The 23,326-nt window shown below is 49.2% G+C and overlaps 1 protein-coding gene across 1 annotated transcript in view; it reads right to left on the reverse strand.

The window, feature by feature from the left end:
• Positions 1-23,326, reverse strand: part of LOC122924403 (vomeronasal type-2 receptor 26-like) — a 100,337-nt gene that overhangs the window by 51,844 nt on the left and 25,167 nt on the right. Inside the window, exon 4 of the mRNA XM_044275448.1 lies at positions 19,828-19,951. Coding sequence (XP_044131383.1) covers positions 19,828-19,951 — 124 coding nt within the window. The remainder of the gene's footprint in view (positions 1-19,827; positions 19,952-23,326) is intronic.

Consider the following 23,326-nt stretch of genomic DNA (forward strand, 5'->3'; position numbering starts at 1 on the left):
TTCAGCTGCAGCACGCACGGGTCAGTCGCACTACAGAACAGCACCACTTCACCACCAATGACTGGGCCTCCATGCGAGACCTGTGTGCCCTGTTGCGCTGTTTCGAGTACTCCACCAACATGGCCAGTGGCGATGACACCGTTATCAGCGTTACAATACCACTTCTATGTCTCCTTGAGAAAACACTTAGGGCGATGATGGAAGAGGAGGTGGCCCAGGAGGAGGAGGAGGAGGAGGAGGAGGAAGAGGGGTCATTTTTAGCACTTTCTGGCCAGTCTCTTCGAAGTGACTCAGAGGGAGGTTTTTGGCAACAGCAGAGGCCAGGTACAAATGTGGCCAGCCAGGGCCCACTACTGGAGGACGAGGAGGACGAGGATGAGGAGGAGGTGGAGGAGGATGAGGATGAAGCATGGTCACAGCGGGGTGGCACCCAACGCAGCTCGGGTCCATCACTGGTGCGTGGCTGGGGGGAAAGGCAGGACGATGACGATACGCCTCCCACAGAGGATAGCTTGTCCTTACCCCTGGGCAGCCTGGCACACATGAGCGACTACATGCTGCAGTGCCTGCGCAACGACAGCAGAGTTGCCCACATTTTAACCTGTGCGGACTACTGGGTTGCCACCCTGCTGGATCCACGCTACAAAGACAATGTGCCCACCTTACTTCCTGCACTGGAGCGTGATAGGAAGATGCGCGAGTACAAGCGCACGTTGGTAGACGCGCTACTGAGAGCATTCCCAAATGTCACAGGGGAACAAGTGGAAGCCCAAGGCCAAGGCAGAGGAGGAGCAAGAGGTCGCCAAGGCAGCTGTGTCACGGCCAGCTCCTCTGAGGGCAGGGTTAGCATGGCAGAGATGTGGAAAACTTTTGTCAACACGCCACAGCTAACTGCACCACCACCTGATACGCAACGTGTTAGCAGGAGGCAACATTTCACTAACATGGTGGAACAGTACGTGTGCACACCCCTCCACGTACTGACTGATGGTTCGGCCCCATTCAACTTCTGGGTCTCTAAATTGTCCACGTGGCCAGAGCTAGCCTTTTATGCCTTGGAGGTGCTGGCCTGCCCGGCAGCCAGCGTTTTGTCTGAACGTGTATTCAGCACGGCAGGGGGCGTCATTACAGACAAACGCAGCCGCCTGTCTACAGCCAATGTGGACAAGCTGACGTTCATAAAAATGAACCAGGCATGGATCCCACAGGACCTGTCCGTCCCTTGTCCAGATTAGACATTAACTACCTCCCCATAACCATATATTATTGGACTCCAGGGCACTTCCTCATTCAATCCTATTTTTATTTTCATTTTACCATTATATTGCGAGGCTACCCAAAGTTGAATGAACCTCTCCTCTGCCTGTGTGCTAGGCCTAAATATATGCCAATGGACTGTTGCAGTGGTGGCTGACGTGAAGCCTCATTCTCTGCTATGACATGCAGACTGATTCTCTGCTGTCATGAAGCCAGATTGTCTGTTACGGGACCTCTCTGCTCTGCCTGTGTGCTAGGCCTAAATATATGCCAATGGACTGTTGCAGTGGTGGGTGACGTGAAGCCTCATTCTCTGCTATGACATGCAGACTGATTCTCTGCTAACATGAAGCCAGATCCTCTTTTACGGGACCTCTCTCCTCTGCCTGGGTGCTGGGCCTAAATTTATGACAATGGACTGTTGCAGTGGTGGCTGACGTGAAGCCTGATTCTCTGCTATGACATGCAGACTGATTCTCTGCTGACATGAAGCCAGATTGTCTGTTACGGGACCTCTCTGCTCTGCCTGTGTGCTAGGCCTAAATATATGCCAATGGACTGTTGCAGTGGTGGGTGACGTGAAGCCTCATTCTCTGCTATGACATGCAGACTGATTCTCTGCTGTCATGAAGCCAGATTGTCTGTTACGGGACCTCTCTGCTCTGCCTGTGTGCTAGGCCTAAATATATGCCAATGGACTGTTGCAGTGGTGGGTGACGTGAAGCCTCATTCTCTGCTATGACATGCAGACTGATTCTCTGCTGACATGAAGCCAGATTGTCTGTTACGGGACCTCTCTGCTCTGCCTGTGTGCTAGGCCTAAATATATGCCAATGGACTGTTGCAGTGGTGGGTGACGTGAAGCCTCATTCTCTGCTATGACATGCAGACTGATTCTCTGCTGACATGAAGCCAGATCCTCTTTTACGGGACCTCTCTCCTCTGCCTGGGTGCTGGGCCTAAATTTATGACAATGGACTGTTGCAGTGGTGGCTGACGTGAAGCCTGATTCTCTGCTATGACATGCAGACTGATTCTCTGCTGACATGAAGCCAGATCCTCTGTTACGGGAGCTCTCTCCTCTGCCTGGGTGCTGGGCCTAAATTTATGACAATGGACTGTTGCAGTGGTGGCTGACGTGAAGCCTGATTCTCTGCTATGACATGCAGACTGATTCTCTGCTGACATGAAGCCAGATTGTCTGTTACGGGACCTCTCTGCTCTGCCTGTGTGCTAGGCCTAAATATATGCCAATGGACTGTTGCAGTGGTGGGTGACGTGAAGCCTCATTCTCTGCTATGACATGCAGACTGATTCTCTGCTGTCATGAAGCCAGATTGTCTGTTACGGGACCTCTCTGCTCTGCCTGTGTGCTAGGCCTAAATATATGCCAATGGACTGTTGCAGTGGTGGGTGACGTGAAGCCTCATTCTCTGCTATGACATGCAGACTGATTCTCTGCTGACATGAAGCCAGATTGTCTGTTACGGGACCTCTCTGCTCTGCCTGTGTGCTAGGCCTAAATATATGCCAATGGACTGTTGCAGTGGTGGGTGACGTGAAGCCTCATTCTCTGCTATGACATGCAGACTGATTCTCTGCTGACATGAAGCCAGATCCTCTTTTACGGGACCTCTCTCCTCTGCCTGGGTGCTGGGCCTAAATTTATGACAATGGACTGTTGCAGTGGTGGCTGACGTGAAGCCTGATTCTCTGCTATGACATGCAGACTGATTCTCTGCTGACATGAAGCCAGATCCTCTGTTACGGGAGCTCTCTCCTCTGCCTGGGTGCTGGGCCTAAATTTATGACAATGGACTGTTGCAGTGGTGGCTGACGTGAAGCCTGATTCTCTGCTATGACATGCAGACTGATTCTCTGCTGTCATGAAGCCAGATTGTCTGTTACGGGACCTCTCTGCTCTGCCTGTGTGCTAGGCCTAAATATATGCCAATGGACTGTTGCAGTGGTGGGTGACGTGAAGCCTCATTCTCTGCTATGACATGCAGACTGATTCTCTGCTGACATGAAGCCAGATCCTCTGTTACGGGAGCTCTCTCCTCTGCCTGGGTGCTGGGCCTAAATTTATGACAATGGACTGTTGCAGTGGTGGCTGACGTGAAGCCTGATTCTCTGCTATGACATGCAGACTGATTCTCTGCTGTCATGAAGCCAGATTGTCTGTTACGGGACCTCTCTGCTCTGCCTGTGTGCTAGGCCTAAATATATGCCAATGGACTGTTGCAGTGGTGGGTGACGTGAAGCCTGATTCTCTGCTATGATATGAAGACTGATTCTCTGCTGACATGAAGCCAGATTGTCTGTTACGGGACCTTTCTCCTCTGCCTGGGTTCTGGGCCTAAATTTATGAAAATTGACTCTTACAGTGGTGGGTGACGTGAAGCCTGATTCTCTGCTATGATATGAAGACTGATTCTCTGCTGACATGAAGCCAGATTCTCTGTTACGGGACCTCTCTCCTCTGCCTGGGTGCTGGGCCTAAATTTATGACAATGGACTGTTGCAGTGGTGGCTGACGTGAAGCCTGATTCTCTGCTATGACATGCAGACTGATTCTCTGCTGTCATGAAGCCAGATTGTCTGTTACGGGACCTCTCTGCTCTGCCTGTGTGCTAGGCCTAAATATATGCCAATGGACTGTTGCAGTGGTGGGTGACGTGAAGCCTGATTCTCTGCTATGATATGAAGACTGATTCTCTGCTGACATGAAGCCAGATTGTCTGTTACGGGACCTTTCTCCTCTGCCTGGGTTCTGGGCCTAAATTTATGAAAATTGACTCTTACAGTGGTGGGTGACGTGAAGCCTGATTCTCTGCTATGATATGAAGACTGATTCTCTGCTGACATGAAGCCAGATTGTCTGTTACGGGACCTCTCTCCTCTGCCTGGGTGCTGGGCCTAAATTTATGACAATGGACTGTTGCAGTGGTGGCTGACGTGAAGCCTGATTCTCTGCTATGACATGCAGACTGATTCTCTGCTGACATGAAGCCAGATCCTCTGTTACGGGACCTCTCTCCTCTGCCTGTGTGTGTGCTGGGCCTAAATATATGCCAATGGACTGTTGCAGTGGTGGCTGACGTGAAGCCTCATTCTCTGCTATGACATGCAGACTAATTCTCTGCTGACATGAAGCCAGATCCTCTGTTACGGGACCTCTCTCCTCTGCCTGTGTGTGTGCTGGGCCTAAATATATGCCAATGGACTGTTGCAGTGGTGGCTGACGTGAAGCCTCATTCTCTGCTATGACATGCAGACTGATTCTCTGCTGACATGAAGACAGATTCTCTGTTACGGGACCTCCCTCCTCTGCCTGGGTGCTGGGCCTAAATATATGCCAATGGACTGTTGCAGTGGTGGCTGACGTGAAGCCTCATTCTCTGCTATGACATGCAGACTGATTCTCTGCTGACATGAAGCCAGATTCTCTGTTACGGGACCTCTCTCCTCTGCCTGTGTGTGTGCTGGGCCTAAATATATGCCAATGGACTGTTGCAGTGGTGGCTGACGTGAAGCCTCATTCTCTGCTATGACATGCAGACTAATTCTCTGCTGACATGAAGACAGATTCTCTGTTACGGGACCTCCCTCCTCTGCCTGGGTGCTGGGCCTAAATATATGCCAATGGACTGTTGCAGTGGTGGCTGACGTGAAGCCTCATTCTCTGCTATGACATGCAGACTGATTCTCTGCTGACATGAAGCCAGATTGTCTGTTACGGGACCTCTCTCCTCTGCCTGGGTGCTGGGTAGTGTTGAGAGCGAATATTCGAAAAGCAAATTTTTTTCGCGAATATCGCAACTTCGCGATTTCGCGAATATTTCGAATATAGTGCTATATATTCGTAAAAACGAATATTCGTTTTTTGTTTTTCCCCCCCCCCCACAAAATTACAGTACACATATAATTGATTGTTTCCCAAAGGTCCAACAGCTCAGATCTTACTCACATTGCCTAGAAAGTGATTGAGGCGCGAATCTTCGTAAGGCGATTTTATTAGCGCACATGCGAATATCGGCACGTCCCAGAACAGAGGCAAAGGGCTTTGCATTCATACATTAGTGAATTGAGTTGCGAATCTTCGTAAGGCGATTTTATTAGCGCACATGCGAATATCTACACTTGTCCCAGAACAGAGGCAAAGGGCTTTGCATTCATACATTAGTGATTGAATTGAGCTGCGAATCTTCGTAAGGCGATTTTATTAACGCAAATGCAAATATCTACACTTGTCCCCAGAACAGAGAGGCAAAGGCCTGTGCATTCATATAGTATAGCACCATATTCGCGAATACGTAGAACTTCGTAAAATTCGATTTACGAATATTCGTATTTTTTATTTTACTTTCCACCTTACAGATTACATTGATCTGTACTCTGTCAACTACTGTCATCACCCCCCACTGTATCTCGATTGATTCCCAAAAGTCTCACATTCCCTAGAAAGTGATTGAGGTGCGAATCTTCGTAAGGCGATTTTATTAGCGCACATGCGAATATCTACACTTGTCCCAGAACAGAGGCAAAGGGCATTGCATTCATACATTAGTGATTGAATTGAGTTGCGAATCTTCGTAAGGCGATTTCATTAGCGCACATGTGAATTTTGCATAGCATATGTATTATGCGATAATTCGAATTATCGCATATGCGAAATAATAACGAATTTGAATAATCGCGAATATTTTACGAATATTCTTTCGAATATTCACAAAATTTCGCGAATTCGAATATGGGACATGCCGCTCAACACTAGTGCTGGGCCTAAATTTATGACAATGGACTGTTGCAGTGGTGGGTGACGTGAAGCCTGATTCTCTGCTATGACATGCAGACTGATTCTCTGCTGACATGAAGCCAGATTGTCTGTTACGGGACCTCTCTCCTCTGCCTGGGTGCTGGGCCTAAATATATGCCAATGGACTGTTGCAGTGGTGGCTGACGTGAAGCCTCATTCTCTGCTATGACATGCAGACTAATTCTCTGCTGACATGAAGACAGATTCTCTGTTACGGGACCTCTCTCCTCTGCCTGGGTGCCGGGGCCTAAATATCTGAGAATGGACTGTTCCAGTGGTGGGTGACGGGAAGCCAGATTCTCTGCTATGGAACCTCTCTCCAATTGATTTTGGTTAATTTTTATTTATTTAATTTTTATTTTAATTCATTTCCCTATCCACATTTGTTTGCAGGGGATTTACCTACATGTTGCTGCCTTTTGCAGCCCTCTAGCTCTTTCCTGGGCTGTTTTACAGCCTTTTTAGTGCCGAAAAGTTCGGGTCCCCATTGACTTCAATGGGGTTCGGGTTCGGGACGAAGTTCGGATCGGGTTCGGATCCCGAACCCGAACATTTCCGGGATGTTCGGCCGAACTTCTCGAACCCGAACATCCAGGTGTTCGCTCAACTCTAGTTACTATGCGTGCAAGGTACTGTGCCACCCTATATAAGTGGTGGGCAGTGGGCACAGTACAGTCTGTGTGGGGGCCTGACACACACGGGCTTGCAAATGTGATTATGTCTCAGAAAAATATTAAATATTATTTTTTTTTATCTGCAAGGTATTTTCTGTCACACCCTGTATGAATGGTGTGCACACAGTGCTGTCTGTGACTGGGCCTGCAGCCTCTCACACACGGGCAGCCAGGCAACTTCAATATATATATTAAAAAAAGCACATTGATGTACCAGCCCTGAAAAGGGCTTTTTGGGGTGCTGTCTGGACGCTGTCCTTACAGCAGATGAGTCTGTGGACACAGAACACTGCCCTAGCTAACGCTTTCCCTATTGAATCAGCAGCAGCAGCAGCACTGTCCCTCCTCTCACTGTGAATGCAGCTTCCGAATGAATCTAAAATGGATGCTGTCCAGGAGGTGGGAGGGTCTGGGAGGGAGGGTCTGCTGCTGATTGGCTGGAATGTGTCTGCTGACTGTGAGGTACAGGGTCAAAGTTTACTCAATGATGATGTATAGGGGGCGGACCGAACATCGCATACGTTCGCCCACAGCGGCGAACGCGAACAAGCTATGTTCGCCGGGAACTGTTCGCTGGCGAATAGTTTGGGCCATCACTAGTGGTGGTTCCTCACTCCTGACCCGTGCCATGTGGCCAGACAGCAGGTAGGGGCCACATGTGGGTATCTCTCTACCCAGGAGGGCCGACATGACAATTTATAAAGTTTTCTCTGCAGGCACACACTCTGGGCACAACATACAGTCATGTGAAAAAATTAGGACACCCTTTGAAAGCATGTGGTTTTTTGTAACATTTTTAATAAAAGGTTATTTCATCTCCGTTTCAACAATACAGAGAGATTAAAGTAATCCGACTAAACAAAGAAAACTGAAGAAAAGTCTTTTCAAGATCTTCTGTAAATGTCATTCTACAAAAATGCCTATTCTAACTGAGGAAAAAGATAGGACACCCTTGCCCCTAATAGCGAGTGTTACCTCCTTTGGCTGAAATAACTGCAGTGAGACGGTTCTTGTAGCCATCCACCAGTCTTCGACATCGGTCTGAGGAAATTTTACCCCACTCCTCAATGCAGAACTTTTTCAGCTGTGAGATGTTTGAGGGGTTTCTTGCACGTACAGCCCTTTTCAAGTCACCCCACAGCATCTCAATGGGATTCAAATCTGGACTTTGACTTGGCCATTCCAGGACTCTCCATTTCTTCTTTTTCAGCCAATCTTTGGTTGATTTACTAGTATGTTTTGGGTCATTGTCATGTTGCATGGTCCAGTTCCGCTTCAGCTTTAATTTTCTAACTGATGGTCTCACATGTTCTTCAAGCACCTTCTGATACACAGTAGAATTCATCGTGGATTCTATGATGGTGAGCTGACCAGGTCCTGCTGCAGCAAAGCAGCCCCAAACCATGACACTTCCACCTCCATGCTTCACAGTTGGTATGAGGTTCTTTTCTTGGAATGCTGTGTTTGGTTTACGCCAAACATGTCCTCTGCTGTTGTGTCCAAATAATTCAATTTTGGACTCATCTGTCCAAAGAACATTATTCCAGAAGTCCTGGTCTTTGTCAACTTTATCTCTGGCAAATGTCAGTCTGGCCTCGATGTTTCTCTTGGAAAGCAAAGGTTTCCTCCTTGCACACCTCCCATGCAAGTTAAACTTGTACAGTCTCTTTCTGATTGTAGAGGCATGTACTTCTACATCAACAGTAGCCAGAGCCTGCTGTAGTTCTCGAGATGACACTTTAGGGTTTTTGGAGACCTCTTTTAGCATCTTGCGGTCTGCTCTTGGGGTGAACTTGCTGGGGCGACCAGTCCTGGGCATGTTGGCAGTTGTTTTGAAAGCCCTCCACTTGTAGACTATCTTCCGGACAGTGGAATGGCTGATTTCAAAATCTTTTGAGATCTTTTTAAATCCCTTCCCAGACTCATAGGCTGCTACAATCTTTTTTCTGAAGTCCTCTGACAGCTCTTTTGCTCTCACCATGGTGCTCACTCTCACTTCAACAGTCAGGAGCACACCAAACTAAATGTCTGAGGTTTAAATAGGGCAAGCCTCATTCAACATGCAGAGTAACGATCTACTAATTATGTGCACCTGGTGTGATATACCTGTGTGAGATCTGAGCCAATTTAAGAGGGAATACATGTGAGGGTGTCCTATCTTTTTCCTCAGTTAGAATAGGCATTTTTGTAGAATGACATTTACAGAAGATCTTGAAAAGACTTTTCTTCAGTTTTCTTTGTTTAGTTGGATTACTTTAATCTCTCTGTATTGTTGAAACGGAGATGAAATAACCTTTTATTAAAAATGTTACAAAAAACCACATGCTTTCAAAGGGTGTCCTAATTTTTTCACATGACTGTATTTGGCACAGAAAAAATAAATGCACCATCCATGATATAGTAATATTAGGCAATCAAGACTGTTGGTAGTCACTCTCAGGAAAGGAGAAGGGGGAAGGGGAACCATCTAACCCCTGGCCCCGACATGCCAACCCACCACAAATGACACAGACAACCTTGTCAAGTTTATAACTTTCATTTAACGATTTTGTTGGGTGGTAGTCGGCCACAGCTAATTCTTTTAACGGCATAGCCATAGCTGAGCCCGTGCGATCCGCCAGCCGCTGAACTCCCAGCGGGCGGATTACGCCAGTTCACCTGCTCAGTATCCAACTTCTCTTTACCAGCCGCCACGGAGGAGACCCATCCTCACACGGGGCTCCGACCACCACCCAACAAGAACATGGCCTGTTCAATCCCGTCCTGGAGACCCGAGAGAAAAATGTCCAGGCCGATATCGGACAAGTGGACACCATCCGGCCTCATCAATGACCGATTGTCCCCCTCCAACTGCCGATGACGAACCACTACCCCCCCGCGGGATCTAACAAAACAGGACATGCGAGCATTCACCGTCCGCCTGCACTTCTCGATGGCCTCACCATCCCTACCACCTTGCCATACCACCCGCGGTACAATCTCTGACCAAACTAAAACGACCTCCTGGAAAAAAGATGGAAAACGTTCCAAATCAGCCCGCATGAGTGTCAAGAGCTCGAGCAACGGCACTGACCCGATGTCGTTGCCCCCCGCGTGGACCACCAACACTACGGGACCACTAGCCTGCATGCCAATTTCCACCACCTGTGACAACAGCTGGGACCATCTAAGGCCCCGGATACCCCTCCACGACACTCTCACATCACTGAAGCCCAGGGATCTCCCGCCGGTTCGACATTCGCTTCTCTGCGCTGCCCAGAAAATGTAGGAATGACCCACCATCCACACCGTCGGATCTACTGCGCCTGTGAAGAAACAACCATTAAAACCGCAAAAGCATAAATTCACATTTTTTTTATTTTTTATACACGTATATATATTCTCAGCCCTTTCTTACTTTCCTATAACAGGTCCGGTCTAATATACCTCGCAAAACAAGCAGACTTCCACCTACCGATCCTCATGACCTCAGACTCCGGCAAACCCGCCCTAGCGGCTTCCGTTGCCGCCCCAATTCGAAATGAATGAGTGCCAAATTCCCTAGGATTCATACCAGACAACTCCAGACAGGACTTAAAAACTGAAGTGAACTGGAACTCAGTCAAAGGGGAGCCTTGGCATGCGCCAAAAAGGTATGGCCCGAACCCCGCATGGAGCTATAACTAGACGTCAGCCGAACCGGGCATGACACACCGGGAACCGGGTGAAGGGGGATCCATGACCCGCTACCAAACTGGTCCGTCTTGGAGCGACTCACCCTGATCCTCAATGCGCCATTACCCAGGACCACGTCCGCACAAGAAAGGCCACCTGGTCTGCTCCCAGACGGAGCTACCAGCTCGCCGATCCGCAACGCTGCAAAGAATGCTATACTGAAGCTGGCAGAAAACAACGCAACCTCGAACGGGGACCGACAGACGTCGGAAAGCTTATCAATGAGTCTGCCTAACAGATTAAATGATACCGGGCGCCTACATTCACGGTATACAAGCTCCTTCCTCCACCCCCGAAGCGCCTGGCGTACAATAAATCTCTTAGTAACATCCGGCCAATCGCGCAACTTAAAATGGAAGGCCACCCCTGACAACCTACGCTGCGCCACCGAAGCTGACACCCCACTAGCACGCAATTGCAGCAACCATTCAACCGTTACCTCAAGGCGGAGATCATCTCTGGACACCACATCTCGCCCCCCCCACCATGCTTTCCCATTCCCCCCACGCCTTACCATGGCTGCCAGGTTGCAGGGGAAACCGAAGCCTGAATCAGCGGCATCAATTGTCGTCCACCAGGAGCCATAGGTGCTGCGGGCACTCCTTGTCCTCCAGATCTGCCTCCGGGTGAAGGGACCGAAACTCCTGCCAACGACAACGGGAAAGAGCATCAGCAATTTTATTCTCTACCCCCGGAACATGACGAGCCCTGAAATAGATGTTAAACTCAAGACACCTAAGCACCGAATGCTGTAGCAATGACAAAACCGGGAGGGAAGAGGAAGAAAGACTGTTAATACCATAAACCACCGACAGATTATCCGTCCAAAACGAAACATGTCTATTGGACAAACTCCTACCCCAAAGCTCTACCACCACAATAATAGGGAACAGCTCGAGCAATGTGAGGTTCCGGCACAATCCGGAGGAAGACCATGACACCGGCCATGAGGCAGCACACCACTCGTTCCCAAAAATGGCGCCAAAACCACAGGACCCCGCGGCATTGGAAAACAGACACAACTCAGAATTAGGAACCACTTTAGACATATAACACGTATGCCCATTAAAAGCAAGCAAAAAGGATCTCCAAACCTTTAAATCATCTGTCAGGGACCTAGTAAGTCTGATATGATGACTAGGGGCTTTAAACCCACACGAAGCCAACGACAAACGCCGTGCAAAAACCCGCCCCATGGGCATCACTCTGCACGCAAAGCACAGAAGACCTAACAAGGACTGGAGCTGGAGGAGAGTAACCTTCCTAACGACTAAGAAACCATCAATCAAACCAAGAAGCTTCCGGAGCTTCTCAGCGGGAAGTCTAAAGACCATATCTATCGTGTCAATCTCAATCCCCAGGAAAGACAACCGTGTCACAGGACCCTCCGTTTTCTCAACCGAAATGGGAACCCCAAACTGAGACATTCTCATCAAAAAGTCATCCAACAGGAATCGACAACCGCCCTCCGGACCAGGGGAAACAAACAGGAAGTCATCTAGGTAATGCAAAATAGATGTAGACCCAGTGTCATAACGAACAACCCATTCCAAAAAAGATCCGAACATCTCAAAATAATGACACGATATAGAACATCCCATGGGGAGACACGTGTCGTAGTAAAACAAACCATCTACGCGGCAAGCTAGCAAATTAAAACAATCAGGGTGAACCGGGAGGAGGCGGAACGCCGATTCTATGTCTGATTTCGCCAAGAGAGCCCCCCTACCGGCCTCCCTAACCAACTCTACTGCCCTGTCAAATGACACATATGACACCGACTAATCCTCCGGGGTAATGGCGTCATTCACAGACGAGCCTTTGGGATAAGACAGATGGTGTATCAACCGAAACTTACCCGCCTCCTTCTTAGGGACCACCCCCAGCGGAGAAACCCTCAGGTTGGGGAAAGGTAACTCACTAAATGGACCCCTCATACGCCCCAATTCCACCTCTTTCTCCACTTTCTCCCTGAGTACATCCGGGAAATCACGAGCAGACCTCAGATTATCTGACAAAACCGGACAATGACTCAAGACAAACGGGATAAAGAACCCCACTGAAAACCCCGCCCTCAGCTGCTCAGCTGCCTGCCTATTGGATTAACTGTCTAGCCAGGGGGACATCTCTGCCACGCTCACCGGAGTTGTTAAGCAAACCCTGCTCGCCCGGTTTGGGGGGTCTAATGGGAGGACGGGAGCACTTATTGGCTGAATGGGGGCCACCACAAGCAGAGCACTCATGCTTAAATCTACACAATCCCGCAAACCTGCAGTTACCCTCGTTGAACAACCAGCATGACCCCGGTCGGTGGACGGCCACCAGGCCCGGGGAAGAAGACCCCCCTGGTCCAGCGGCCACCCCCGAAAAGGGAGGAGGTTTCTGCCCCACCATCAACCTGAGCCAGACATCCGTGGCCTTAACACCCCAACCCAATTCCGGCTGCAATGCTAGGCGGCGCCTAAACTCCTCATCATAACGCCACCATGCGGAGCCGCCGTGGCTTTTATAAGCGCTGTAAATGACATCCTGGTATATAAACAATTCCGAACAGCGTTCAGGATGGTGCTGTCCCATGACACAACCCAAGACCGCAAAGGCTTGCAACCAATTATTCATCGTCTTTGCCACTTTCGGTCTACGTTCGTAAGGCTTCTCCGGGATGCGCCTCTCCTTATCCACCGTGTGCTGGTCCACCGATATGAGGGACCAGATGTCTACATACTGATTAGCCCAAACCTTCTCCCTAACAGCCTCCTCTAAATGGGCCCCTAGCGAGCTAACTCCACAGAAACAAGAATCCTTGTAAACGCAAGCTAATGCAGGCACCGGCTTGACCGGAGGAGGAGGGGGGCTGGCTTAGCGGGGACTGACTAAACTTCTCCAACAACGCTTTTAACAACGCCGCCATATCAGAACCCCCACTGCCCGATCCCCACGCCCCCGTGAACTGGTACTCACCGGGCGTAGAAGGAATCTGCTCCGCCACAGGACCCGGCGCAGCAACTTCAGGTTGCGGAAAGGTCACTGGAACCAGGCTATCAACCCTGGAAGAATGGCTAGGCAACCGCCTCTGCAAAACCCGACCAGACTCTCCTGAAGCATCGGAGGATCCCTCAGAGGAGGATGGGGACCGCCACCTAGAAGATCTGGAGCGTCTACTCCACCGCGAATCGCCAGACGCCTACGCGATCCCCGCCGACTCCTCCTCTGGCGCTCAACAGAGGAGGATGATGAATCAGATCTAACTCTGCGCCTGCGTGACCGCCTAGTGACAGAAGGGGAGGCCTGAGGCTGCTGGACGGGGGCCCCCGCAACAGCTACCTGAGGAGCACTCATAGTAGCACCCACAGCATTAGGCAAGTTCACAGTGCCCCTCACAGGGGCAGATGACAAAGTGGGTACGTCCACCCCCTGCTCAATAACTGCAGAGGGGGTTGGGAGAGGTGGGGGTTGAGAACTAGGTGGGTTAGGAGGCGAATCCCCAGAGGGAGGGCTGCTAATATTCGCTCCCATACTTAAATCCTGCACTTCGCGCCGCACTGCCGGCAAATACACAGCAACCGGAAGTGCGGGCGCCGAAACCGGAAGGGGTGGAGCTGCGGACGGCACAGCAGAGAAGCGCTAGCCAGCCGGGATCACAGCTGCACGCACCGTGCTTAAGGTACGCAGTGAGGGAGGGGGAGGGCTATGCCCAAGCCTAGCAGGGGGGCGGCTATTCCGAGCAGACCGCCGACCCCCTGACAAAGCTCCAGAACTAGGGGGCGTCCCAGAATCGCCACCGGCGGTCGCCGCAAGGCCAGGGGCAGACGGCAGGGGGGATCCGAGGCTGCAGAGGAACGAGCGCAGCCAGTCCTCACCCCCCTCCGCCATACGGGCCATGAACATATCCCTCAGGGGATCCATGCCTCTTGTCAGACGGAACGCTGCTCTTACCAGACACAGCGCTTCTGCAAAGAGGAAGAGGGAGGGGACGCAGAGCCTTATAAAGGGGCATCATGCAGCACGCCCCTTCCTGAACGGCAGGATGACTCCATTAACCCCCAATGCACCAAACCCTGACCCAAAACCCCTAGAACAAAGATAGGGAACCTAGGAAAAGGGGGGAGGGGGACCCCCAGTCCCTGTACACCCTCCCAATATGGTCAGGTGACCACCAAAATGTCCCTACAACCCTAGATGTGTTTATGGAGAGGTGCAGCTTCCAAAATGGTTTATTTTCTTTTCCTGTTTTTTTTTTTATGTTTTTACACATGAACTTTTCTGCACATCTGAAATGGTGCCTGAAAAAAATCCTACTAAAAAGGTTGCCCAAAAATCCAAATTTCCTTAATTTCTGAGATCTGGGTCTAATTGAACATTAGGGCCACCCACAATGTATCTGCACAGATTACAGGACCAGGGTAGAGGTATTCCATTTTGTTTATCTGGTAACTTCCTGTTTTACCAAAAAAATATAAATTATTTAAAAAATCTGCGTTAATTGCTGTGAAACACCTAAATACCTACCTAGTGAAGAATAGTGATGAGCGGCATAGGCAATATTCAAATTTGTGATATTTCGCACATTTTTGGCTGAATATACACCATAAATTTGTAAATTCATGATCTTCAGTCATTGTTTACTTGTATGCGAAAAATCGGCAATGTAATAGATTTATGATAAATTTGCGAGTAGAATATTCAACACTATTCGCGAATACAAATATATAGCACTATATTCTAAATATTCGCAAATTGGTTGGTTTACCAGCAGGTGGCAGCAAAGCTTGGCAGTGCTACACTAGCAGATAGTGGAGCTTGGTTCCAGTCTCTCTGCCTCTCCAGTGAGACAGAGGTCAGAGGGAGTCATCCCCTACATGAAGGAGGTGGTTTGGTGAGAGACTGCCACTGCCGGGTGAGCATCGCCTAAAGCTAGGATTCCTTGGAGTACACCAGCGGTCTGACAAAGAGAAAGCTGAGGACTTCAGCCAGCTTATTCCTACAGCCGAAAGTAAGAGAAAGGATTCCTGCTTAACCTTCTAAACCTAAAGTACAGCAGAGAGAGATTGCAACAGATGTAGCAGAGCCAACAGTGTTTACCAGCCGCCAAAGGTTGCCAACGCCTGCTGGGAATCAGGGAAGTCCAAGGAATTGTTTTGAAGACAAGTTATTCCAGTAAAGCTGTGTTTGACCTTTATATCCAAGTCTGGACTTAATTCATTCCTTCATCGTCCAAGTTCAACTACCCCTTGCTCCCAGGGGAGGGCTGGCAGCCTTAGTACTGGGGGGCAAATCCTGTCAAGTGGCCCATTTTTAGCCCCACCCATTATTAAAAGCCCCTCCTACATATAATAGGCCACTCCCAACAAACACTGTACAGCTGACATTCTATAGTTGCGGCCTGTCTCTACACATCATACGGAGAGGGGGGGCCCGTCCTGGCTGCACTGCCTGCTTCACATTAGACAATAGACAGCCGACTACAGCCAGGACGCTCCTCCGCTCTCCTCCCTCCCCCGATCCTGCTCAAGGCCTGTGGTTCCCCCCACCATCTGCCACCCGCCCGTGGCCTGCTGCCCCCTTTGGCCGTCCTCACCCAGCTCTGAATCCTCCTTCTGCAAATGGCAGGGGAAGGAGCCGGAGGATCTCCTCTCCTACATAGCGCCCCCTACCTCTCACATCCAGTGATGTCACCTTTGTTGTAGATGTTCTCTTTCCTCATCTTCTCCATTCAGACCAGACCGCCATGATGATTCTTCAGCCATCTCCCGTCTCTGCAGAGATTGACAAACGGACATTAGTTTCCCACATTTCCATCATCTTCTGAACACCCTTTCCTGCCATCCCCAATACTATACTGCAGGAACAGTCCTCCTGGAAATACTACTACCACACAGATAGTGCCCCAATACTGTGCCCGCTGTGCCCCCAATACTATACTGCAGAAACAGTCCCCCTGGAGAAACTGCTACCACACAGATAGTGCCCCTAATACTGTGCCCGCTGTGCTCCCAACACTATACTGCAGAAACAGTCCTCCTGGAGAAACTGCTACCACACAGATAGTGCCCCCAATACTGTGCCCGCTGCACCCCCAATACTATACGGCAGAAACAGTCCTCCTGGAGAAACTGCTACCACACAGATAGTGCCCCCAATACTGTGCCCGTTGTGCCCCCAATACTATACTGCAGAAACAGTCCTCCTGGAAAAACTACTACCACACAGATAGTGCCCCCAATACTGTGCCCGCTGCACCCCCAGTACTATACTGCAGAAACAGTCCTCCTGAAAATACTACTACCACACAGATAGGGTCCCCAATACTATACTGCAGAAACAGTCCCCCTGGAAATACTACTACCACACAGATAGTGCCCCCAATACTGTGCCCGCTGTGCACCCAATACTATACTGCAGAAACAGTCCCCCTGGAAATACTACTACCACACAGATAGTGCCCCCAATACTGTGCCCGCTGTGCCCCCAATACTATACTGCAGAAACAGTCCTCCTGGAAATACTACTGCCACACAGATAGTGCCCCCAATACTGTGCCCGCTGTGCCCCCAATGCTATACTGCAGAAACAGTCCTCCTGGAAATACTACTACCACACAGATAGTTCCCCCAATACTGTGCCCGCTGTGCCCCCAATACTATACTGCAGAAACAGTCTTCCTGGAGAAACTACTACCACACAGATAGTGCCCCCAATACTGTGCCCGCTGTGTCCCCAATACTATACTGCAGAAACAGTCCTCCTGGAAATACTACTACCACACAGATAGTGCCCCCAATACTGTGCCCGCTGTGCCCCCAATACTATACTGCAGAAACAGTCCCCCTGGAAATACTACTACCACACAGATAGTGCCCCCAATACTGTGCCCGCTGTGCCGCCAATACTATACTGCAGAAACAGTACCCCTGGGAATACTACTACCACACAGATAGTGCCCCCAATACTGTGCCTGCTGTGCCCCCAATACTATACTGCAGAAACAGTCCTCCTGGAGAAACTACTACCACACACGTAGTGCCCCCAATACTGTGCCCGCTGTGCCCCCAATGCTATACTGCAGAAACAGTCCTCCTGGAAATACTACTACCACACAAATAGTGCCCCCAATACTCTGCCCGCTGTGCCCCCAATACTATACTGCAGAAACAGTCCTCCTGGAAATACTACTACCACACAGATAGTGCCCCCAATACTGTGCCCGCTGTGCCCCCAATACTATACTGCAGAAACAGTCCTCCTGGAAATACTACTACCACACAGATAGTGCCCCCAATACTGTGCCCGCCCTGCCCCCAATGTTATACTGCAGAAACATTCCCCCTGAAAATACTACTACCACACAGATAGTGCCCCCTTCAAAAATTATTGGCACACAGTGCTCTAAAAAATAAATGCGCCCAGACACTAATAGTATAAAGATAATGTCCCCCAAAAATAATTGTGCTAAGCTGGTACTGTGCCAGGGTGCCCCCCAAAGAAACAGTGCTCCCCAAAATCCCACCAATAGAAATAATTCTCTGCCAGAGCACACTTAGTAGTAATAATGCCCCTATAGTGCCCATACTAGTAATCATGTTCCTCATAGCCCCCCAGTAGTAGTAAAGCTCTGCATAATACCTCCTAGTAGTAATAATTCTCCCAATAATATGACAGTACATGAAATACCCCCAATTAGTGCCCGCAGTTGAGCTAATGTCCCCATAATGTATGCCAGTATAAAATACCCCTATATAGTGCCCCAGTAAATGCCCTCATAGTGCTCCTCTCCCCCTTCCCCATAGTGTCCCCCATAATGTGCCAGTAAATAAAAGCCCCTTCTTAGTGCCCCCAGCAGATGCCCCTATAGTGCTCCTCTTCCCCATAATGTGCCAGTAAAAAATGTCCCTTCTTAGTGCCACCAGATGCCCCGATAGTGCTCACTTCTACATAGTGCCCCAAAAAAATATGCCCCATAGTGCCGCTCTCCCCTATAGTGCCTCCCATAATGTGCCAGTAAAAAATGCCCCCTTAGTGCCACTAGATGCCATAGTGCCCTCTATAATGTGCCAATAAAAAAGGCCCCTTTAGAGCCCCCACTTCCCCATAGTGCCCCCAAATAATGCCCCTATAGTGCCAACAGGTGCCCCATAGTGCCGCTCTCCCCTATTTTGCTCCTCATAATGTGCCAATAAAAAATCCCCTTTAGACCCCCCAGATACCCCCATAGTACTCCTCTCCCGCATGGTGCCCCACATAATGTGCCAGTAAGAAATGCCCCCATAGTGCCCACCCCAAAATGGGCAAGAAATAAATGCCTCCAGAGTGCCACCCCCAAAACAATGGGGTTGTAAGAAATGCCAGATGCCCCCATAGTGCCAGCTCCACCAGCAAAGGAAAAAAAACAAAAAAAAAACATAAATTCTTACCTCCATCAGCAGTGATGCGATGCAGGCCTCTTCCGGCCTTTGTCCCCCACTGTGTGCTGCCCGGCTCAGGCGGCGCGATGATAATGACGGCATTAGTGCCTACGGCCTATCAGAAGTACAGGGAAAGGAGACGTCTCTCCCTCCCCCGCAGCAGCACAGCCATCTGTATCGCTGTCTTGAGGATGGCGATACAGATGGATATGGAGATGAACGCTTCCACAATGGAAGCACTCATCACTTACTGGCCCCCATTGCCGCCGGCAACTAGAACCAGAGCCGCGCCGCCTGTGGTCATCTGCAGTGTGACCCTGAGGAATAAAAAATAAATAAATAATTTGTTAAAGACGGCCCGGCCGTTTTTAACATGCTTTTGGGGGGCAATTGCCTCCCTACCCCCTGTCCCAGCCCGCCCCTGCTTGCTCTGCTTCGGACGGCCACATCTAAGATCTCAAGGATATTCCAGGTAGGAGCATCGTGACACGTACATCCAACATCTGCAGAGACATTGTAGGCCGCACTACACCACTCTGGCAATCCTACACTGGGTGTCCCATCAACAACACGTCTTAAAAGGGAGCCTTCTGCTCCTGCTGCTTTACCACAGTTGGTGTCACGACAAACTGTTTATACAGCAGTTGGTCATAACACCTCAAAGGGATCTCCAGGCTCGGGCCGGAAATTGCATACGACCCCAGGATCAGAGCACATGACCCCCAAACCTTTAACTACAATCCTGTGTTATCTATGGTTGAGTTCTTTTTCCATTTGGAGCCATAAACAGATCTATCAGCCCTGTGCACATGTGATCTAGGTCTACCCAAATCTGATTTGTGTCCATACACGGAGGACATTTGCTCCTGATACAGGCTGGACAATTGTCTTAGAACTTTAGAATCATTTCTTTGTCATTGGAAGAACATGAGGAAATGGTCAGTGCCTTGTTTCTTCTCACCGGTTATATTGGACATTTCTCCCTCAGAACAGAGGACACAGTCATAACAGCAGGAGTGATATCCTCCATTAGGAGCTTTCCTGGACCCGGGGGGACATCTCTCATTGCAGCGAGACTGTGGCATCTAGAGGAAACAGATATCATGTATGAAAGGTCTATGTGATACATGTGCAGTGTCCCACTGCAGGAATTTGTGTACTGTACTCTGTGCATTATATGTCCCATGAACTGAATATAGAGAGAGCAAGAAGTTTCTGGTTACTGTTCCTAGGCTGGGCTGGCACCACCCCTTCCTCTAGGAGAGGACGATGTATCAGGTCAGGGTAGTGTAAAGCCCTGAGGATTGAAAAGCAGCTAAGTGACGGTATAAGTGCCAGGCCTTGAGGGAAAGAGATTCTACAGAAAGCTGAGCATTCAGAAAGGAGAAAGTGCAGAGCATCTGTCAGTCAGTGAAGATAACCCATTCCTGCCTGTTTTGGACTTCAATGGATGTTGGTGGGAGTAGTCAGCTTCGTGTTCCCCATCCTACTAAAGGAACAGACTGGCCATCTGCTGACAGACAGTATTCTGCAAAGTATGTGGAAGAAAATGATAGGCAGGCACGCTACATCTAGTGGCCACACAGATTATATTTATTCAATTAAGGTTAAAATAAGTTTAAAATAAGTAATTTATTTAAATGCGGTTAAAATGGGTGGATAGCACGTCTAGAAAATAGGACATATATAGAAAAATGATAGGTATCTATCGATAGTCCAACTTGCGTTGTGATTATTGTGTCCAGGTTCTTCTAATGGCATTAGTAGTAAAATACATCTATGTTGAAAGTTGAGATATCTTAGAAGTTATAGAGGGATATTGATGGGATATTATGAAAGGGTAGTAGGAATAGGATGTCCTGTTGGAGAGGATAAAAGAAAAGAAAACTTCTTGCTGATAAATCTAATTGTTCATTCATGAACTCATACACATCCTGCGATTTGAGTAAAAAACGGATTGATTCCCAAAGGAGATAAAAAGGATTGCAAATGCTTAAGTCCGTCAGATGTCGATTATGGACATTTCCTATTATGATATTGGTGTGTAGGTAGTTCGCATCAGCAGAGTGAGTTTTTTGGTTTAGCCAGAAGAACAGTGTGCGGTGTGGTAGGCTTTTTGTTACTCACTATTTGTTGGTGATTTGGTTTCCGTTACTGCCGGTGGCGTCCCACACGGCAGTTGACGGTACTCACCCTTTTGGCTGGTTCTCACCTCTGTGTAGTATTGAAGTTGTGTGTGGAGATAGTCCTGGACGTACTGTTTCTCCTCGCTGGGAATGCGCAGACGGCGTCTCACGTGATCTGTTACGTGGTGTCCTACGTTCCGGTCAGCTGATGACCATGTCTTGCACTCCTTTGTAGTTCTCCTTCTTCCTCCTTTTGTTTATGAGGAAATAAAATCCTTCAGTGACAGTGTGGGTATTGGTGGGTAGTCTCTGCAATGATAGGTAATGCCAGACACGTTTCGAGGTACTCCAACCTCTTCCTCAGCAGCCATGTTTAGACCTTTAAGACTGCCCTCTTTTATACCCACTTTGTCAAATATATTCCGCAAAGCCTACTACAGTGATACCAATATAGTGAGACATGTTTCACCAATTGGTTAATTTGGGAAGACTGAGCAGACGTTAAAGGGAACTTCTTTGGAGCCCACTGCCCTCGATACACAGCTCGGGGAACTGTATATGGCAGCTGTGTAATGTACTCAGTGCCTGTGTGAACCATCTCCTGAACTGCTGCAGTAAAGTATACCCTTACCTCCCCTGTGGGCCATTGCACATGGTATGATATAGTTGTGCTCATGATACCCCAGAAGGTGAATGATGTTAAGGTATCGCTAAGTGAAAGCTATCATTATATTCAGCTGTGCTCACCATTCGAGGTAGACCTAGGAAAGAAATCTAAGGGCTTGACGGCCATCTATCACCAGCAGCAGATATGCAGGGGAGAGCACATCATCCAGTCCGTGTAGGCATGTGCACACATACTGCTCCACCATGTTGGTGAAATGTGCCTCCTGCTAAGACGTTCCATATCAGCTGGTGGTGCTGGTTGTTGTGGCGTGCTGACAAAGCTTTTCCACATGTCGGCCATGCTAACCCTGCCTTCTGAGGTTCTTGTGGTGCCCCAGCTGCGTTGGCGACCTCTTCCTCCTCCTCAGTGCTTCCACTGAGCTCCCGCTTTCAGGTGGGAATGCCACCAGCAGCGCGTCCACCAGAGTGTGCTTGTACTCGCGCATCTTCCGATCAGTAAAATATATTTTTACTAAATTTAGTTCCTGCAGCAATGCAGAGCAGGGGTTTTTCACAGGCAAAAATGGGTTAATGTCAGCCATCAATGTAACAGACGAATTTTAGAAATTTCGGCCCCTGTCACCTGTGTAGAGCAGGGGTTTGTATACGGCAAAAATGGTAAAATGTCACCCAAGAATGTAATAGACGCTTTTGCACCCTGCTCCCTCTTTTGCTGTGCTGGTGGCTCTGTGCGACCACCGCCTCTTCCGCCAAACTGCACACGTCACTCGCATGACCTTGATTCCATGTGGGGTCGAGAACCTCATCGTCCTCCACATCATCTTCCACCCAGTCTTCACTCCTGCCCTCCTTGTCGGTCTGCACACTGCAGAAAGCCCCAGCAGTTGGCACCTGTGTTTCGTCATCACCCGAGACGTGCTGTGATGGTCCTCCCATGTACTCATCTTGAAAGATAAGTGGTTGGGCATCGGTGCACTCGATGTCTTCCACTTCTGGGGCAGGACGAGGTGGATGGCCCTGGGAAACCCGGCCAGCAGAGTCATCAAAAAGCAGAAGAGACTTCTCCATGACTTGGGGCTCAGACTGCTTGGCTGATATGCAAGGGGATGAGGTGAAAGACTGATGGACATCGGCTGCAGGTGCCAACTGTGGTCTTTCATCAGGAGACTGGGTGGCAGACAATGTGAAGGAACTGGAGGCACTGTCAGCAACTCAATCTACTATCGCCTGTACTTGTTCAGGCCTCACCATTCGTAGAGCCGCATTAGGCCCGACCAAATACCGCTGCAGGTTCTGTCGCCTACTCCACCTGAGGAAGGTGTTTCACTTGTGTGTGTAGCTGGCACAGATCGACCACGTCCTCTCCCTGCAACAGGAGCTCCACCAGCAGCACCACGACCTGGGCCACGTCTCTTATTGGACGCTCTCCTCATATTTTGCTTTCACCCACCAAACTAACAGATGGTTTATCTCAGGCGACAATGTAACCGCCAATAGTCAACAATTAAGTTCACTGACAGTAAGGCAGCGCCGGTGTCATAAAGAGGAAACATTTCTTGAGGTCACACAACAGTCAGACAGGCGAATGTTATACAATTACTTCACGGTCTCAAAAAATGTGAATTTGTCAACCAACAATGTAACTGCAGTATTGACTGGTTGTATTGGACTGTCAGAAATGCAGCAAAGGCCCCAAATGTACTTTCT

This window comes from Bufo gargarizans, chromosome 1 (assembly GCF_014858855.1).
Source record: "Bufo gargarizans isolate SCDJY-AF-19 chromosome 1, ASM1485885v1, whole genome shotgun sequence".
NCBI classification, from domain to species: domain Eukaryota; kingdom Metazoa; phylum Chordata; class Amphibia; order Anura; family Bufonidae; genus Bufo; species Bufo gargarizans.